The sequence below is a fragment of the Mytilus edulis genome, chromosome 4, assembly GCF_963676685.1.
Source record: "Mytilus edulis chromosome 4, xbMytEdul2.2, whole genome shotgun sequence".
NCBI lineage: Eukaryota > Metazoa > Mollusca > Bivalvia > Mytilida > Mytilidae > Mytilus > Mytilus edulis.
The window spans coordinates 64,513,076-64,531,986 of NC_092347.1; the positions used below are offsets into that span (position 1 = coordinate 64,513,076).

Consider the following 18,911-nt stretch of genomic DNA (forward strand, 5'->3'; position numbering starts at 1 on the left):
AGTTCTCCATTGGTTACGTGATATAGATACAATGGATAAGCGTTGATTCTTAAAAAAGAAACCATGAGCCCAGAGGTTTGAATTGATTTATACATTGGTCTTGGTCAGGATTTGTAATTTGTATGCAAATTTGTAACAATAGATAACTTTTTGTTCCTGTCAACAGTAGGCATGAGATATTTTTCAACTGACAATATAAAACAAAAATAAATACCGGTTTAGCATATTGTTTTAAACTGTCCATCCCTAAACCTTTGAACCATTACAAGGTCAATATGTAAACAAATTTGCATGTTAGATTGATTGTTGGTGTTAATACCACTTTCAGCTCTCGTGAATATAGTTCATAACCTTTGGGAGGAAAACTGGCAATCGTAGTCAATTAAGATTGTAGTCGCATGCACCTGACCTTTAAAGGCTTTCAAACTCACATTATTTAGTAATGAGGGCAATTGTTTTTAAAAACTTTTTAAATTTTCCAATTTGTATAGAACACAGAGAACAATCGAAACAGACACAACAATCAATTTCAAATACCTGACGCAAGAACAGATATACTGTTCCCAGCCTCACGGAAGAGCAGTTTCATACATGTACAGCTTAATATCCAACACCATTAGACATTGGAATACTTTAGATCCAATTATTTAGGCAAAATCTGCTTTATAGACAAACTCTCTAAAGATAATTCCCGAACTCTTACTGATCTTGTTAGAACCAAAAGATGCTACTTAATTATATACAAGACACTTGACACACAGTCAATGCATAACTATCATTAGATATAAAACCTAAATTAATTAAGATGAAAAGTTTTAGTATACATATGGTATAAACCAATACAGTAACTTGTTATTTGGCATTTTGAACTTTTTTGGATTCGAGCGTCACTGATGAGTCTTTTGTAGACGAAACGCGCATCTGGCTTATATACAAAATTTAGTCCACTCCTGGTATCTATGATGAGTTTATTTGTCCGCAAGTTTACAGGTACAACATTGTGTTGGCCGGTAGGAACAACAAAACGATCAGGGGCTATTTTCTCAACAAATTCTTATGAGTAAAAATACTTGTGTAAGTCATGCATATTTTAGTGTAATTATGATCAATTTTACTTGTAAGATTTGCTGTGAAAACTCTTACGTTTACGAACAGGACAAGCACATACTCCAAGCCGTTTACGAACAGGACATGCACATACTCCAAGCAGTTCCAAAACACCTGTACCCCGAGATTAAGATTTCAAAAGATATAAAATGGAACACCCCCATAAATAATATTTGCAACAAATCTAGTTCAACATTAGGCGTTCTCCGTAGACATTTGCACAACTGTTCTTCATCTTGCAGGGAAAACGCTTACATCTCAGTTGTGATATCAACACTCGATTATGTAGAGGCAATTTGGCCCCTTACAATGAAAGGCGACATCGAAAAAATGAACGATACAACATAGGGGTGCCTGTTTCATTAGCAGTATTTATCGCCTAAAAGAAAAAGGGACTATTCGACGATTACTTGTAAATTTAGAAATCTGGATACTCCAGGAACGAAGGGAATATATAAGACTGACGTTCCTCTATCTAATAGCATATGTGGGGTTGGGGGACATGTCTCAGCGATTGACCAACCACAATATCTCACCAAAATCAAAACAAAAGAATCATTAGATCAACAGTTTTAAATAACAAGAATTTATACTAGGATATAGTGAACACTCTAGTTTCAGAATAACACACAAACAATTATATGTGACACACATGTTACAATATAGATTATATATAGATACAAAATGCTAATTTCTGTACTGAAATCATGTTACCATAATCTTGTTTTACGATTTAAAAGAATTCAATGTCTGACGGTGCATTTATTAACAGACTTTAAAACCGAGTACAGGGACTCGTAATCTTTCCAATTTCATTTCATATAACCTATGTTTTACAGCCAACACTATTTTATTGTTCAGTTGATATATATATTACAATGGCGAATTCCTCATCTTTATAACTATAAGTAAGAAAAACTACATGAAAGGCGACATCGAAAAATTGAACGATACAACACAGGGGTGCCTGTTTCATTAGTAGTATTTATCGCCTAGAGGAAAAAGGGACTATCCGACGATTACTTGTAAATCTGGAAATCTGGATACCCCAGGAACGAAGGGAATAGATAAGACGGACTTTCCTCTATCTATAGATATTGTAGGGTTGGGGGACACGTCCCAGCGATTGACCAACCACACTATTTCACCGAAATCAAAAACAAAAGAAGCATTAGATCAACAGTTAAATAACAAGAATTTATACTAGGATATAGTGAACAATCTATTTTCAGAATAACATACAAACAATTATATGTGTCACGAAACATGTTACAATATAAATTATACATATATTTTAAATGCTAATTTCAGTACAGAAATCATGTTACCATAACCTTGTTTTACGATTGAAAAGAATTCAATGTCTGACGGTGCATTTTTTTTTATCAGACTTTAAAACCGAGTACAGGGACTCTAATCTTTTCAATTTCATTTAATGTCACCTTTGTTTTACAGCCAACACTATTTTAGTGTTGGAAAATATTACAGTGGCGAACTCCTCATCTTTATAGATATGAATAAGAAACACTAAGGTAAAGCTGCGAAAAATCAGGAAAAAAACAATATGAACACAAATATTCTACTACTTTTGAAAAGAGGCCCTCCGCAAACAATAACATTGTAACAAAAACACATGTTCTTTTTCCCATTGACAATAACATTTGAACTAAATGAAATATCAAATAAAGAAAACCACTTGATTGCATGCGTCCAAAGACTTATTGTTTTACTTACATCCATCCGCGAATATTTGAAAGCCACAGTGGTAGAAGGAATTTTTAGCTAATTTGGATCGAAGCGATTCGATGAAATTTTATAGGAGTTATCTACCTTTACAAAATAAATTTGTCGGTATGTTTTTGTAACTCATAAACTTTCAACTGTATAACCCTGGAACCTTTTTATTTGAGGTCCCATGGTCCAAACTTAGAAAATGAGGTCAAGGTCATAGGTCAAGGTCAAGTTCTAAATTTGTACTTTTGCTTATTTTTGCATTTTATTAAACATTTTGAAAGGTATATATAAAAGAACAAGTGCCAAATGTTTGCTTTATTGTAATAAAGAAATGTTACATTTGGTCTGAAATAATCCAATGGCATCTTATAGGAGTTCCTGTGAGAAAACCGGAAGTAGCTATTTTTGCACTTTTTTCATAAAAAAAGTACTCAGAATAGATACATTTTGTAATTTAAATACATTTATTTATCACTAAAGACTAGAAATGACTTTCTGTAAACCGGAAGTGGTCAATGATATCCGGGTTTACAGGCAAAAGTATATAAAACTATGTATATACTTTTGGAATCAGTGTGAAAGAAGCTATAATATGAGACCGGAAGTACCATTTCCTTAACCGGAAGAAGCTTATAATCTCCTTAAGTTCACTTTAAAGCATATCAAAACCATTTATTTATCGCATCAGTCTACGAAACTTGCTTCTTTTAAAAATTTCTTTGATGTTGATTTCTCTGAACAATTGGTTTTTGAATGATATTTGTGTCAACACCGACGTGCTGACTACCAGGCTGGTAATACCCTCGGTGACGACACGTCCACCATCATTGGCATTGACCCAGTGGTGTTTATAGATATCGAAGGTACCAGGCTTTTAATTTGATGTGCGTTTCGCCTATATAATACTCACCAGTGCGCTCAGAACAAAACAGTTAAATAGCCAAATAAGTATACAGTTTAAGAGCTTTCAGGCACCACAATTCCAAACGTTATGCAAATAAAAAGCTAACATTATCCCCTAGATGAGTGATTTATTTGCGGAAACTGGTTTTGAATAAATTGATCAGTCAAATTCAGTTATAGAATAGACTTCGGAACAATGATATCCATATTCATTTGACCATTTCATATAGAACTAAGCCCTGTTTCATAAAAAATAGATTTAGCATAGGCAATCCGTTTAAAATGTCCTTGGTTACTCTCGTAAAGTTTAAGCATAAGTCTATACAAAATATTAACGTCACTGTACCTTAAATGCATGCTGAGTACCCAAATTGGGCATATTTTACAAAAACAGCATATATTAACAGAAGGAGTGTTCACTGGCCATACGACGTCCACAAAACTAATTTGAAAAAAAAATGCTACAATCATTCATTTTTTAAAAATGAATAATAAGCATAGACAAATGTCAAATTGTTCTAAATATTGAATCAAATAAAACAAAAAATCTTAATATCCGACTTTATTGGATGTGAATTTAATCATGGATGCAATTTGGGTACTCCTTATTACATTTCTTTCATCGTTTGTAGGTCTGTTTAAACCCATTTTTTTATGAATCAATATGGATTCAAATTCAGTTGGTAGATAAGAATAATACATCTAAAAAATAAACACAGATGGAAACTAGAGCCTAGATCATAAAAAAAACGAAGGTGAAAAAACTGTCAAAATAAATACAATTTGGGTACCCTCACTTTAGATATTTTGTTATTACTAGATAAAAAGGGAAATGATTAGAACATTGTAAAACTAAACGTCATGTTTATGAGTTTTAAAGTTTGAAAAGATATCTAAACTATTTAATTTTATAACGATCATAGTATTTTGAAATTTAAATTATTTGGTGGAATTTAAAAATTAACAAAAAGAATGAAATACAAAAAATAATGATATTTTAAAACTTAAAAAAAACCAACCACTTTTTTGTTTATATATACAGATACAAATTATAACATAATGTTAACTGCTGTTACCCACTTTTTGACTTCTATACCTATTATGTCTGTTTGTTTTGTTCCTAGAATTGTAGTCAAATAAATTCATCATAGATACCAGGATTAAATTTTGTTTTTATGCCAAACGTGCGTTTCGTCTACAAAAGACTCATCAGTAAAGATCGAACAAAGAAAAGTTAAAACGACCAAATAAAGTTGAAGAGCCTTGAGGACCAAAATTCCTCAAAGATTTGTATATATATATATAACTCGTCTAAACGTCAACCCAACAATGTTAGATCTGTAAATTTGCTTTCGCAAATTTCTATGCCCCATTTATTGGCATTATGTTTTCTGGTCTGTGCGTCCGTTCGTTCGTCCTTCCGTCCGTTCGTTGGTACGTCCGTCTGACCCGCTTCAAGTTAAAGTTTTTGATCGAGGTAGTTTTTGATGAATTTGAAGTCTAATCAACTTGAAACTTAGTAAACATGTTGCCTATGATATGATCTTTATAATTTTAATGCCAAATTAGAGATTTTATCCCATTTTCATGGTCCACTGAACATAGAAAATGATAGTGCGGATGGGGCATCCGTGTACTTGGGATACGTTCTTGTTGTTCTTCCCTCGCCGGGATTCGAACTCATGCTACTGAGATATCGTGACACCAAATCGTCTGCACTGTATCCGGCGCGCTAGACCACTCGACCACCTTGGCTTCACATATATATTTATTGAAGTAAAAAGTAAAGAGGTATCTTCATTATTTATTTTCCAATCTAGTTTGTTGTTAGTATCTAAATATTTATAGTCTGAATATTATTTTAATATATCGTTTGAATCAGTTCATCTTTCTTATGTTCATGGGTGTTAATAAACAAATATCAATAGGCAGCATTGACCTCACAATTTTAACGTCAGGTATAACAAGCTTCTTATGTAATTACCACAATGAATAAAGAAAAGAAGACACGAGGGTTTGGATAGGGTTAAATGATTAAAGAATAATGCCCTTAAAAAATGAAGATTAGAGAAAAAATAAGTCTAATCTTTTGATAATTAGAGAAAAAAGGGGTTAATTTTTTGAAGATTAGAGAAAAAAGGGGTGAAAATTAAATGTTTACAGAATAACAGACCCCCCATTCAGACCCTCAGACATTATACTTGTGCATAGATATATTTCATATTATTTTTTAATAAAGAGTTTTATTTCAATTATTTCCTATGCATTAGTTCATACAAACGTCGTGGAACATATGTTATCCTTTTTAATTTATATACGAAAAATCTACTACACATATTGGAAATCGAAATCAATTTAAAGTTATAACAACTATCTTATTTAAGGTTGAATATGTTACTAGAAATCAAGATGAGAAGTATGTCAATATAGTGTTCATTTATCACGATTTTATATCAGTTTGGATTCTCACGTCATTGCATATAACAATTGTTTCTTAGGATTTGTTACCGAGTAAAAATATTTCCTGTTTTGCTTCGTTACTACTTATAGTTTTAATTATATTTTACGTTTCATTTTTTTTGTAATTGTCCTAATTTCATTTAGAGTTAAAATATATAAAGGTCGAAATAACAGCTTTTCCACGCAAAATGGGATTTTTTAATTACTACAAACTTGGTACCTTCTCCGCGCTTTGTTTGATATTTTTTGGGATTACATCACAGCTTCAGAAAATTTTGTTTGTTAAGGATACAAGAGAAGATACTAAAGTGACAATGTTTATCGATCAAATAACAAATAACGATAACTACCTTGATGAGATGGACAGCCTCAATAAACAAAAAGTTGATATGGATGACCCACGGTTAATCAGACTAATAAGAAATTACTGGATCGAAAATCCTTCGGACCAACCATACAATCTGAAACAACCTCATGTAATGGACCCTTCCATTGGACAAGCTGCATTTGTTGATAATAGATTAAATTTTAAGGTAAGTGTATTAGTGTGTATGTTAAACGAAGCCCTTTGATAATGGACGATCATTGTTTTTTTCCGGGTAAGGGGATTGTCGGGAAAATGAATATCCTAGCCTAGAAAAAACTTGAACTTTGCAATATTATGTACGACAGTGAAAATAAATGTTAAAAAAACAAGCATGCGTAGCAACAAACGAAGATGAATTGTCAATCTGTAACAATTTAAAACCCCTCCTGCATCTCCCTCACATCGAATGTTCATCCCCTTATATGTGTCTTTCTTGACTAACACAAAATCAAGATTGTACGACAGAAACATTACATCTATAAAATTAAACACTTTTACTGGCGGGTTTAACACGCGAATTTACATTAAATAGTTTTCCAATGGAAAATGAGAATATTCCGTCCTTAAAAAACATCTGCCACCTTTACTGCAACATAAAGAAAATTTTAAATTAGCGATGTTCGTTCCGCTGTGTCAATATAACAAGCTAGTCAAAAGACTGTTATACATTGATTGTATATAAAAAAAAAAAAAAAAAATTAAAAAGAAGAAAATGACCGGTTCGTGTCCTTGATGTTGAGATATAATCAATCTAAAAGTAAGCGGGAAATGATTCTTTCTTGATTTTTCATGCTTTTAACATTGGCCCCCTTTTCCCCTAAAAAGACAATGAAAAAACTACAAGCATTTTATAAGATTTTCCAAGTTTTTTTAAAACTATTTGTAATAAAGCTATAAAAAGAAAAGTAGGGATTAGCGGAATTCATTTTATTGGCACGAGATGGATAAAACTAGAAGATTCCGAACATCTGACAAAAAGTCGAACAAGAGTAGCGAACATCATTAAAGAACTTTTTCTATGATGTTGCTCATAAACTTCACCAGAACATGTTCTCGGATAACAAACATGCCGTCTGTCTCTTAAATGCTTTTAATGATACACGTTCTCTTGAATATTAACATTGCAAACTATCTGAAAATTTTATGGTGTTGATAATATAATGCAAAAACACAACTTCATCGCTAATTAAAAACACACAACCTGACTATTATATTTTGATTTTCAAGCAATTGAACTTTGAGTAGTAACTTCCCATCTAACTTATATGGTGTTTATTAAAACCAAAATGTCAGAACATATTCATATATAATTTTATATATTTTGACTCTTCTATTATCTTGATGATACAATACGCCATAATATGTCCTTTGATCAGTATCATATCATTTGACACTTCTTCCATGATGATGATACAATACACAGTTATACGTTCTCTGATTGGTATCATATCGTTTGGCACTTCTTTGGTGATGATGATACAAAACACTAGAATGTGTCCTCTGATTAGTATCATATCGTTTGACACTTCTTTGGTGATGATGATACAAAACACTTGAATGTGTCCTCTGATTAGTATCATATCGGTTGGCACCTCTTGGGTGATGATGATACAAAACGCTAGAATGTGTTCTCTGATTAGCTAAACACCACTTGAATCTTTTATGTTTATATAATGGACCGAAACATATTTTCTGATTAGTATCATACTTCTGACTGTTCTATGATGTTGATTTTACAATACGCCTTAGTCAGTTCTCTGAATTGAAACATACAACCATATAATCTATGGTGTTGTTGATACAATATTTCGGATCATGTTCTACTTTTATTAGTCTATTTCTATCTGACTGTTTTTATTTTGTTCATGATACTCTACCCCAGAATATACCATTTAATTCGTGACAAAAACTGAATATGTTCCCTGATCAGTATCATCTTATGTGACCCTTTTATGGTGTTGATGATTAAAAATGCCAAAAATATGTTCTCTGATAAGTATCATACTATGACCCTTCTTTGTTGTTGATGATCCAATGCACAAGAATATATTCTTTGATCAGTATCATTTTATCTGACCCGTATTTAATTTGGATGAACCTATTCACCAGAATTCCATCTGACTCTACTTTAGTGTTGATAATGAAAAACAGCATTTTCATGATATAATACGCAAGAATATGTTCTCTGAAAAGTATTTAAGAATTTCAACTTACTCTTCTTCGGTGTGGATGATACAATACTTTAGAATTCCAACTGACTCTTTTTTCTTGTTGATGATACAATACTTCAGAATTCCATCTGACTTTCTTTGGCGTTGATGATACAATACTTCAGAATTCCATCTGACTTTCTTTGGCGTTGATGATACAATACTTCAGAATTCCATCTGACTTTACTTTGTGTTGATGATGCAATACTTCAGAATTCCATCTGACTTTCTTTGGCGTTGATGATACAATACTTCATATTCCATCTGATTTTTCTTTGGCGTTGATGATACAATGCTTCAGAATTCCATCCAACTCTTCTTTGGTGTTGATGATAAAATACTATAGAATTCCTACTAACCTTTCTTTGGTGTTGATGATACAATACTTCAGAATTCAATGTGCTATTCTTTGGTGTTGAACTCTACAATTAACCATTTGTTTTGTATGAGTATCACTATTTCTGAGTCTTCCTTGGTCCTGATACTACAATACCATAGTATGTTTTCAAAGTAGTAATAGACCGTTTGAAACGTTACCTTTCTCTTCTCTGATGTTCTCTGATTAGTAACACAACACTTAACGACTATATGATCGTAAAGATACACTAACCAAGAACCTGTCCCTTTATATTTCAAATACCATATGATATTGCGATTGGGTTGATGCTATTGTTCATCCTGTGAAAAGCAACATACATTAAGACCCTTCTTTGCTGTTGAAAATACAATACATCAGATCATGGGCTCTGATTAGCAACACACATTCTGAATCTTTTGTATTGTTGAAGATACAATGCATCAGCACATGTTCCTCTGATAACCAACATACATTCTAAGCCCTCTTTGATGTTGAAGATGATAAAATGCAACAAAACATGTCCTCTGAATAGCAACATACATTATGTGTCTTCTATGATGTTCTGACAACTGCTTTGATTAGCAACGTTCTGAGTCTTCTATGCGTGTAGGTATACAAAACATCAGTACACGTTGCCCCTAAGCAACACACGAGTTATCAGGCCAATTTTTAATTGCACTTGGATATTACAAGAAGATTCCGGAAATCGGACATAATCATTAAAAGCTATGTGCACAAATATCCGCAACTAAAGACGCCGTAAAATACATGTGATATACTGAATACCCCTCTCTGTAATTCGCTGTAGAATATTTGTTCAACCCGTTTTTATTCTAACTTTAATGAATTATATCTCTTACTTTCAATAGTATACTGTCATATTATAGAAATTCATGTAACAAAATAGTGACGAGAGGTAACATTCTGGCCTGCATGGCAACGAAAAACGATTGACCTAACAATTGACCTGAAACAAGTATTAGGTGCTCTCTTTAATCTTTAAATAAAACGAGGTCTTGTTTTGGTACTTCTCTGAAAGCCTATTTTTTTTAGCAGCCTGCATAAGATTTCAACAAATGGGCAAATAAGATTTAAAAAAAAATCATACCTCTAAGCCAAACAACTAAAATATAACCTTTGTGTGTGTGTGTGTGTGGGTGGGGGTGAGGGTGGGGGGGGGGGGGGGGTTGTTCAATATATAAAACAGTGAGTTAACTTACTTATTATTTCAGAAAGGTGGATTTTTTGTGGAATGTGGTGCACTCGACGGGGAAACCAGATCAAATACCTTGATATTTGAACGCTCGAGGGGTTGGAACGGTCTTTTGATTGAGGCTGACCCTTCTAACTATGCATTGGTAAAGAAAAAGAACAGAAAAGCATTTACAATAAACGCTTGTCTTAGTATTTACCCTTATCCAGTAAAGGTAAGTTTAACAACATATTTTAACTATAAATCTTGACAAAATGTCTTCCTTAGATATTTTAGCTAGAGAAACTGACTTTATATAACTAGACTTTAACATTTAGATGATTCCAAACACATGGAAATACTTTCTTCTTTTGGCATATCTTTTACTTAGTTCTGGATTAGAGCGTGTAAATTACTTTATCTTAAAGTCACAATTACACATAATCGCGGTTCGTCATCTATATCAAAGTTGGGCCTTACATCTTTTCTTCATCTCAAACACACAGTAAGGTCTGTTTGCTGATCTTATCTTAAGTCAATGTTAGGCCGTTAAGCTGTTCATTTTATCTAGTCTTCATCTGAATGACTCAGTATTAAAGGCTGTTCTCCCACATCATAGTTATGCATAATATCTGTTCCCTTTCTGAAAGTCACAGTTGGACCTTATAGATGTTTTTCATTTCAGAGTTATAATTAGGCATTGAGATGATCTTTATCTCCAAATCACTTAAAATTAAGGATGATCTTGAAAACTAACTTAAAGTCATTTATAAGCGTTACGGCCTTTAAGATGTTTTTTTTTTATCGAAAAAAAAAGTAAAATGACAAAAATACTGAACTCCGCGGAAATATCAATTGGAAAGTCCCTAATCAAATGGCTAAATCAAATGACAAAACACATCAAACGAATGGACAGCAACTGTCATATTTCTGAATTGTGTCACTCCAAGGCATTAAAGATGTCCGTTATCTTAAAGTCACTTTTAGGCCTTAAAGATGTTTGTTGTGTCAAAATCACTTGGAGGTCTTACAGATCTTCTTTATCTCAAAGCCATTTAAGGCTTTAAAGATGTTCTTTGTCTGTAAGTCACGTAAAAGCCTAAAGATAATTTTAATCTCTATTTCACTTTAAGGCATTAAATACATTCTTTATCTCAAAGTCAATTTAAAGCCCTTAATGTGTTATTCATCCCAATATGACTACTAGTATAATATAGCTGTAAGTGTTCTTCATCTCAAACTGTTGCCACTATTAAAATTCTTAGTTATTGTATCATCAATCATAAATTGATACTGAATAACCTTCTTTGCCTAAATAAATTACGGCACTGTAGATCAGGATTTATTTTGCGATATTTATTTTCATAAAAAGCTTTTTTTAAATCATGGAACTAAATGTACATTTTGATTGCAATAATAAAGCAATGGCGTTTTAATTTGGCGATATTCGCACTACCGAACTTTCCTTTCAAACTTATGTAGTATCATCTAGCCTTTTCAATAAATCCTATCCTTAAACCGATTGTTTAACTAGTTGACTTGTTACGGGATCATAATTTTTTTTATTTCGAATTTAATTGATACTATGTGTCTCTTTTTTGTTTTTATCAATTTTTAGCTGCAGTTCAAAAAAAGTTTCAATGTAGGAAAGATAGTACAGAACCAAAATTTGACAGGCAATAACATAGTGGATGTCCAATGCTTTCCTTTGTATTCAATATTGAAAGCTTTAAGTGTTACACATGTTGACTTCTTCAGCCTCGACGTGGAGGGGAATGAATTACAAGTTTTAGAAACTATACCATTTGATAAATTATACATAGATATAATGACGGTTGAAATCGCACACGTTCCAGGAGGACAAACACCAGTGAAAACTTTTGTAGAAAATAAAGGGTACTCCTCACTTATTAAAATGTCTCATTTCAGAGGTCTTGCAAATGATATTATATTTAGAAAGAATTAAAATTTAACGTCATGTGTTAGATTTTTCTTTTCGTGTGTGGCAACAATTTACTTTGTACTCAGCATACACTTATATCGTCAATTCCTTTCGGAAAAAATCGGTATAAAACAGCAGTCAACATGACCCGAAAATGTGGTACAACGATTTACAAAAAAGTGCAACAATTTACAAAAAAGAACAGAAAAGGACCGAAAAAGAAAAAAAAAAGATCTACATCATTCGTCTTACTATCTCTATGACATATTTTCTCATTCAACTTATTAATATATATTCACGATTTATTAACATATACAGATGCCGTATAAGATGTAAGTTTTTAAAATTATATTGTACAGGCTTTTGTTCTGTTATAATTTTTTTACAATAACCTTTTTGCACCAGCCCCGGTGATAAAATATTATTTCGTAAAATGTTTCAGTTTACTGTCTTCAATTTAAGCTTGTACGTAAATACACAATAACAGTCAAAAGTTTTCCATCACGTTTTTTTAACGATATTTTATTTTTGTTTGTTTGATATACTACTTCATGCCAATATACCACAATAAATACCAATACGGGAAATCTTTTTTTTTATATGATTTTATACCAATATTTGTACTAACAGAAAAAAACATAAACACAAAAGAACAGCGAACAGTCTCACACTTATCGTAATACCGTCTACAGTTAGATACTTTTACTGAACTGATACTCACTGTTCCTGTCTTCTTTGTCAGTCATCCAAACTTGAAATTTTTAAATATAGTAAACTTCAACCGTGAACAAAATAGACATAATAGGTGAAATAGTCAAGCTATGGGTACATCACTGTGTCACAATCTCAAAACAAACAAATATTTAACAAAAAAGCACAATAAACATCTTTCAAATTTAAAAACCACATGCATTGCTTCGCTTTTTTGACGTCATAAAATGTAAACGTCACATATGAAGAAATATAAAATAATTTTGCCGTTCAATGTTTTTTCAAATTATAATTTCACATGGGGAATGGTGGTATACAGGGTTAAAAAAATCAAAAGTATGTAAGAACTAATTTCAGAAACAGACAGAGATTTAAAATCGTTCAGAAGTTCTTTAGATTTTTTATTAATCCACATATGGTAATAAATACCCCTGCGTGAGTAAAATAATTTTGTCGTTCAAAGTATTTTCAACTTTATAATAGAACAATTATTATAACATAATGACATTTAATAGAACATTAACAAATGGGCGGGATCTTTAAAAGAACAGAGTCGCGTCATATGAACCAAAAAAAACACAAACAGTCGCACATACAAAACACACACCAGCAAAATGAAGGAGAATACACACACATTGACGGAATGTATAAGTACCGAGCCACGTCAAATGGATATCACAGAAAACAGACAAAACAGTAAAAGTAATATTAATAATAGAACTAAAACAAATGAAAGAACAATACAACACGTTGTTAAGGTGATAAACAACGTCAGTACGCATAATCTATACATCAAGACCATCATGTATTATTTGTGAAGTTAAAACGGAATATATATCAACAAGGTCTTGGTACCCCACACTTTTTTAAAAACTTGGCATATAATAACGACACCATATGTTACCTCTGGGTGTCTTGATTGTTTTGTGCTGTTTTGTTGAAGTCTCATTGACGTTTAAAAGTAATCCTCTATCAAATATTATAAAGATTGTTTTAGGAAAACTACTCACAGTATCTCAACAACATATACAATCTGGCGTATTTTAAATTATAATCTTGGTACCTTGGACAAATATTAACCAAACTGGGTCGATGGCACTCACTGGTGACGTTTCGTCACGGAGGGTATAACCAGCCCAGTAGTCAGCACTTCGGTGTTATAAATATCAATTATATGGTCATTTTATAAAAGAGGGACGGAAGATACCAGAGGGACAGTCGAACTCATAGATTGAAAATAAACTGACAACTAGACAAATAATAGTACAGACGACACATCATAGAAAACTTAAGACTAAGCAACACGAACCTCACCAAAAACTGGGGTGATCTCAGTTGCTCCGGAAAGGTGAATAATTTCCGGTGTACAAAATATGAATATTTCGAAATACTAAGGATTGTCTTATTTCAAACACAGATAACTTTAGCCGTATTTGGCACAACTTTTTGGAATTCTGGGTCCTCAATGCTCATCATCTTTGTACTTGTTTGGCTGTATAAATGTTTTGATCTGAGTGACACTGATGACTTTTGAATGAAGACGAAACGCGCGTCTGGTGTATTAAATTACAAGCCTTGTACCGTTGACAACTAATTAGAATAACTAAATAATGTAGTGAAACATTTGTGGTTGTTTGTTATTTGATACTCTTTATTCATTTAATTTTGAAATTGCATATCACGTGTCATCTTGCTACAAAAATAAAACGTTTAACAAAACTTTGCATTGTCAATAGAAACAAAATTTAATATGCAATCAATGACAGACAATTAAAACAATTCCAACATATTTAAAGTTGTCCGTTAAATTGTTCACTTTTCAAGGTGAAAAAAATCGCAGTAAAATACAAAATAAATACATTAATTCACAAAAAATGCCTTAACAAAACTAACACACTGTCAAACGGAATGATATTGGAATGAAAAAAATGATGAAATTATGTGTCAAACTTTTCTGTCAACGAACCACAACTTGATGTGTACCGCTTTAAAAAAAAATTTACATTCATGTTTATTTGACATTTTCTGAATGCAATAATCCCTAGCAACATATCAAAATTTTAAAGTGAATCAAACAAAAAATTCTTATTAAACCTATAAAGTATTGTTTACATAATAATATACAATGCTTCATGAACATGGCTTGAATTTACGCAATGTTTTATTATGGTGGCGTTAGCAACCACAATTGTAACAGTAAATAACCAGTAAGGAACAGAAAAAAAACTAGAACTTAACGCTGAACAACCGTAGTTCTCTAGCTGTCTTATTCGTTGTGTATAACGAATATAAAAAACTTTGGCACTAAAACCATCAATCATACCTGAATGATTTTTATACATTATGCATGTAAGGTGTGCAATACAAAAATGCACAAACAAAAAATTTCATGATAAAACTACACACGTATTCTAAACATACAAATGAAAATTTGAGAAAAAATTTCTATCACAATTTTAGATTAAATAGAAATGAAAGCCCTTGGAAACTTTGTGTTGTATAAAAGTTTTAAATAGGAAAAGAACATCTGTTATATTATGCTAAATAATAAGAATTAAATGCTTTAATTCAGAAGATAGACAACATACTTTTAGGACAAATAAAAATCAATATTACAGGTATGAGACACACAAAAGATATGCACTTCCTTAGTGAGAGAACGAAAAACGTCAAAGGCTTTTACAATACCAATGTATTAATGCAACTGGAAGTTTATCTTTTGCTCTAAAAAAGAAGCACGTTTTTATCGTAAAAGCAAAATATTGTTGATCAGCTTTCGCCGAACGCCACATTTTGATCACGTGAGCAATCTGATTACAATGCAGAGCCTGTGTACAATCTTTGTCTACAAAGAGGTCCTTGTAAGGGTAGCATGAACACAGGATATGTATATCAATCAAATTGTCACGTGGCTTAAAGGGGGATAGATAGAATATTTGCATCCTACATGGTACATGGTTAAACGAATTAGGAATTTAATATGATATTCGAGCATGTAAAAAATTTAATCTAAGATTTAGAGAAAAGAGAAAACAAGCTTCATATTCAAGTGTCGGTCATTAGTCAGAAACCTTGTAAATGGTTGCATGTACGTTTTATGTTTTATTTATGGTTTGTATTATATATATTCACGACTTTCCTTGCGTCAGAGCTATTGCTTGGAATATTGTTTTGGCACTTTTCTATTGTTGGTAACAATGTGTTGACCAGCAGCTACCTCTTTTTATTTTTTAGGGAGTTGTCTTATCAATGTATATTAAAAATATTGTTTCCTATCTAATGACAACTAAAATGATTCTTTGAGGTAAATGTGTAATACCACTATTGATTTTCTCCTATTTGTCTTTGTTTAATTTGCACCTTTCAAAAAATTATGCAGAATTTATCTTTATTACAAATAAAGAAATACTTGGCATTAGTAAAGTTTTATGCAGTCACGTACTTTAGACAAATTTTCACATAGTTACCATTTCATTGCATATAATAAAAAAAACCATCACTAGAAGTTAATCATTCAAATGTTCGCCTCTTTTTTATTTTTACCTGTGTACAAGCTTTAGTAACCATGTAACCTCAAGTTACCAACATATTCTATAGAAACACCAAATAAAAAAAATGGTGCTTTGAAATATCCAAGATATATGTTTATGACCAGAATTTTTTTAATGCAATGAAATGTAGGATTATTACCTACAACTGTCAAATTATTTTTCGACCCTTTTTTGTTTGCGATCGGATGTGAAGTACTATGATTTGGTGGTATTACACCTAAACAATTCAACACTGCAGGGTAAAATGTGCCCAACATATTTTTTTTAAGTCGCTGTCAAAACACTATTGATGTTATCTTTATTAATATATTTATACGCTATTTCGGGACAAAATCACTTTTAACTTTGTTCCGGAATATACGTTTAAGCCTGAGAATGGCTCTGTAATACTTGATTTAAATAAATATAAGAATAGAGCATTACGAACGAATTAACAAAATCCAAATATATTCTATTTCAAAACATAACACTTTTATACACGAATATTTATGAGGGTCTGAAGGGGGATTCTTTATTTCTGTATTCGTGAACTCTTTAAATCATTTTTTTTTTCTATTTTGACCCTTATTTTCTTACTTTATATTTAAGCACAACATTCTTCTATTTTTATTATTTTTGCAATTTGTTCTCTTATCTTTATACCTTTGGCAATTTTTAGCACTTTTTACGCATTACTTTCTATTCAGGGAATCCCATCCAGACCCTTACCCACCAATCAGGAACTTTATCAACATAAATTTTAACTATCGTTTATACAAAACATCATGAAACTAATAAAATAACGAACTAAGGAACATTGTTATCAAAGGAAGGAATTCTGGGAAATTGTATCACAGTCATCAATGTCTATCGTTAAATGATCCGGTTTTGGCGGACTTGACGGAATTACATTCTTTGCATTATCTTTACTTTTGCTAGCCTTTGGAGGAGACTTCTGTTCTGATTTTTTGGCAGATTCCTGACTACTCACAGCAACCGTTACCAAGGGGGTCGTAGCAGTAGGAATATCTTCACTAGACGATATGACTGGTGAATCAACTGGAGGAATATCTAATTTAGGTTGCGGTGATTTAGGATCTTCCTTACTTAAACTATCACAGACACTTGATAATGAATTATCGTTCGTCGATTTTGACTTGGATTTACTATACATAGGAACATTTAAATATTGCTTAAGACTGCCATGACCTTCTGAGGATGGCGAATCTTCTCCAGTTGATTTAGTCTTTTCACGTGATCTACCTGTTCTAAATATTTTTGTATTTAAAAAGCTTGGTCTCCGACATGTTTCTAGACTAGACTCTTGTACTGAAGATAAAGCGTTTAGATTTGATCCTACACTTCCAAATCGATGTTTAAGTCCGAGTTTAGGGACCCTCAGTCCAAACAAGTTAGAACCAGACGGTGCTTTACGCATTCTGACTTTATTTTCAGAGTCACATACATCCTTTAAGCTTTCTCTTGACTTTGATTTTCGTTCCTCTGTAATTTTATGCAACTTTCCAGTAAAATCAAATTTGAATTTCTTTTTTCTTTTCGAGCTTTTCGAACTTTCTGAGCTATCATCTGAGTCTTTATCTTCGTCTTCACTTGCACTTGTTACTACTGGAGTTGACTCCATGACAAGTTCGTTAACAAGTTTTTGGTCTTCTTCGAGATCTGCCCGACTACTTACAATACTTGGGTTTTGCCCTATTTTAGTCAGCCGCTCAGCAGCTACACTTTCCATTGTTCGTCTCATTACTGGATATCTATCCAGCACATCGTTAAAATGTTCTACAGACAAGGAATATAAATTCACGTATGTTTCTGCTCGAACACTTGCTACACGTTTTGCATTTGTTAATAGGCATATTTCTGGAAAATAGGTAAGGTTATGTATAAATCAGTAATGTAATGGAATATTTGCTCATCAGCGTTCATTTTAATTCGTATCGTTTATTTCCCTATGATAAAAGATATGTTAAATTTAAAACGGTCACATCATGATGAAGGTAAATCATGAAATTCAAAACTTGAATCATAATATCGTTCAAAGACACATGACATGTGGAAGATCAAAATTGTGATGTTGATGACTGAATTACAATATTCTCGTACTTCATTTTGCTTTAATAAATTTTAGTCGAGTTTCAACAATGAGTCTTTTCTAGTCGAAACGTGCGTCTTGCTTACACAATTTTCATCCTGGTATCTGTGATGAGTGTCTTACCTTTTATTGAAACTATGTGGTTTTGTGTTTATGTGTGTTTGCGGAACATCACACATTTTAGTTAATTGCGTTTCAAATAGGATTAATAAATATCATCACATTCATACAATTTCAGTTTCAAGCTGTCCCGTATTAACATTTAAAGTAACCACCTTTATCATTGG

General features: G+C 32.2%; 2 protein-coding genes across 9 annotated transcripts in view; one reads left to right on the top strand and one right to left on the bottom strand.

Moving 5' to 3' along the window:
* The first annotated feature begins 6,160 nt into the window (after nucleotides 1–6,160).
* LOC139520232 (uncharacterized) lies at nucleotides 6,161–12,309 on the top strand. The gene is made up of 3 exons (XM_071312715.1): nucleotides 6,161–6,737; nucleotides 10,372–10,566; nucleotides 11,950–12,309. Exons 1-3 carry the CDS (start codon nucleotides 6,393–6,395, stop codon nucleotides 12,295–12,297), a joined length of 888 nt encoding a protein of 295 aa, XP_071168816.1. The 5' UTR covers nucleotides 6,161–6,392; the 3' UTR covers nucleotides 12,298–12,309.
* A 2,308-nt stretch (nucleotides 12,310–14,617) lies between these two features.
* Nucleotides 14,618–18,911, bottom strand: part of LOC139520218 (potassium/sodium hyperpolarization-activated cyclic nucleotide-gated channel 2-like) — a 107,364-nt gene continuing 103,070 nt past the window's right edge. For all 8 annotated transcript variants that reach the window (XM_071312693.1, XM_071312695.1, XM_071312694.1 and 5 more), the window contains one exon: nucleotides 14,618–18,392. In XM_071312693.1, the coding sequence (XP_071168794.1) occupies nucleotides 17,338–18,392 (1,055 nt within the window). In that variant the 3' untranslated portion in view covers nucleotides 14,618–17,337. The remainder of the gene's footprint in view (nucleotides 18,393–18,911) is intronic.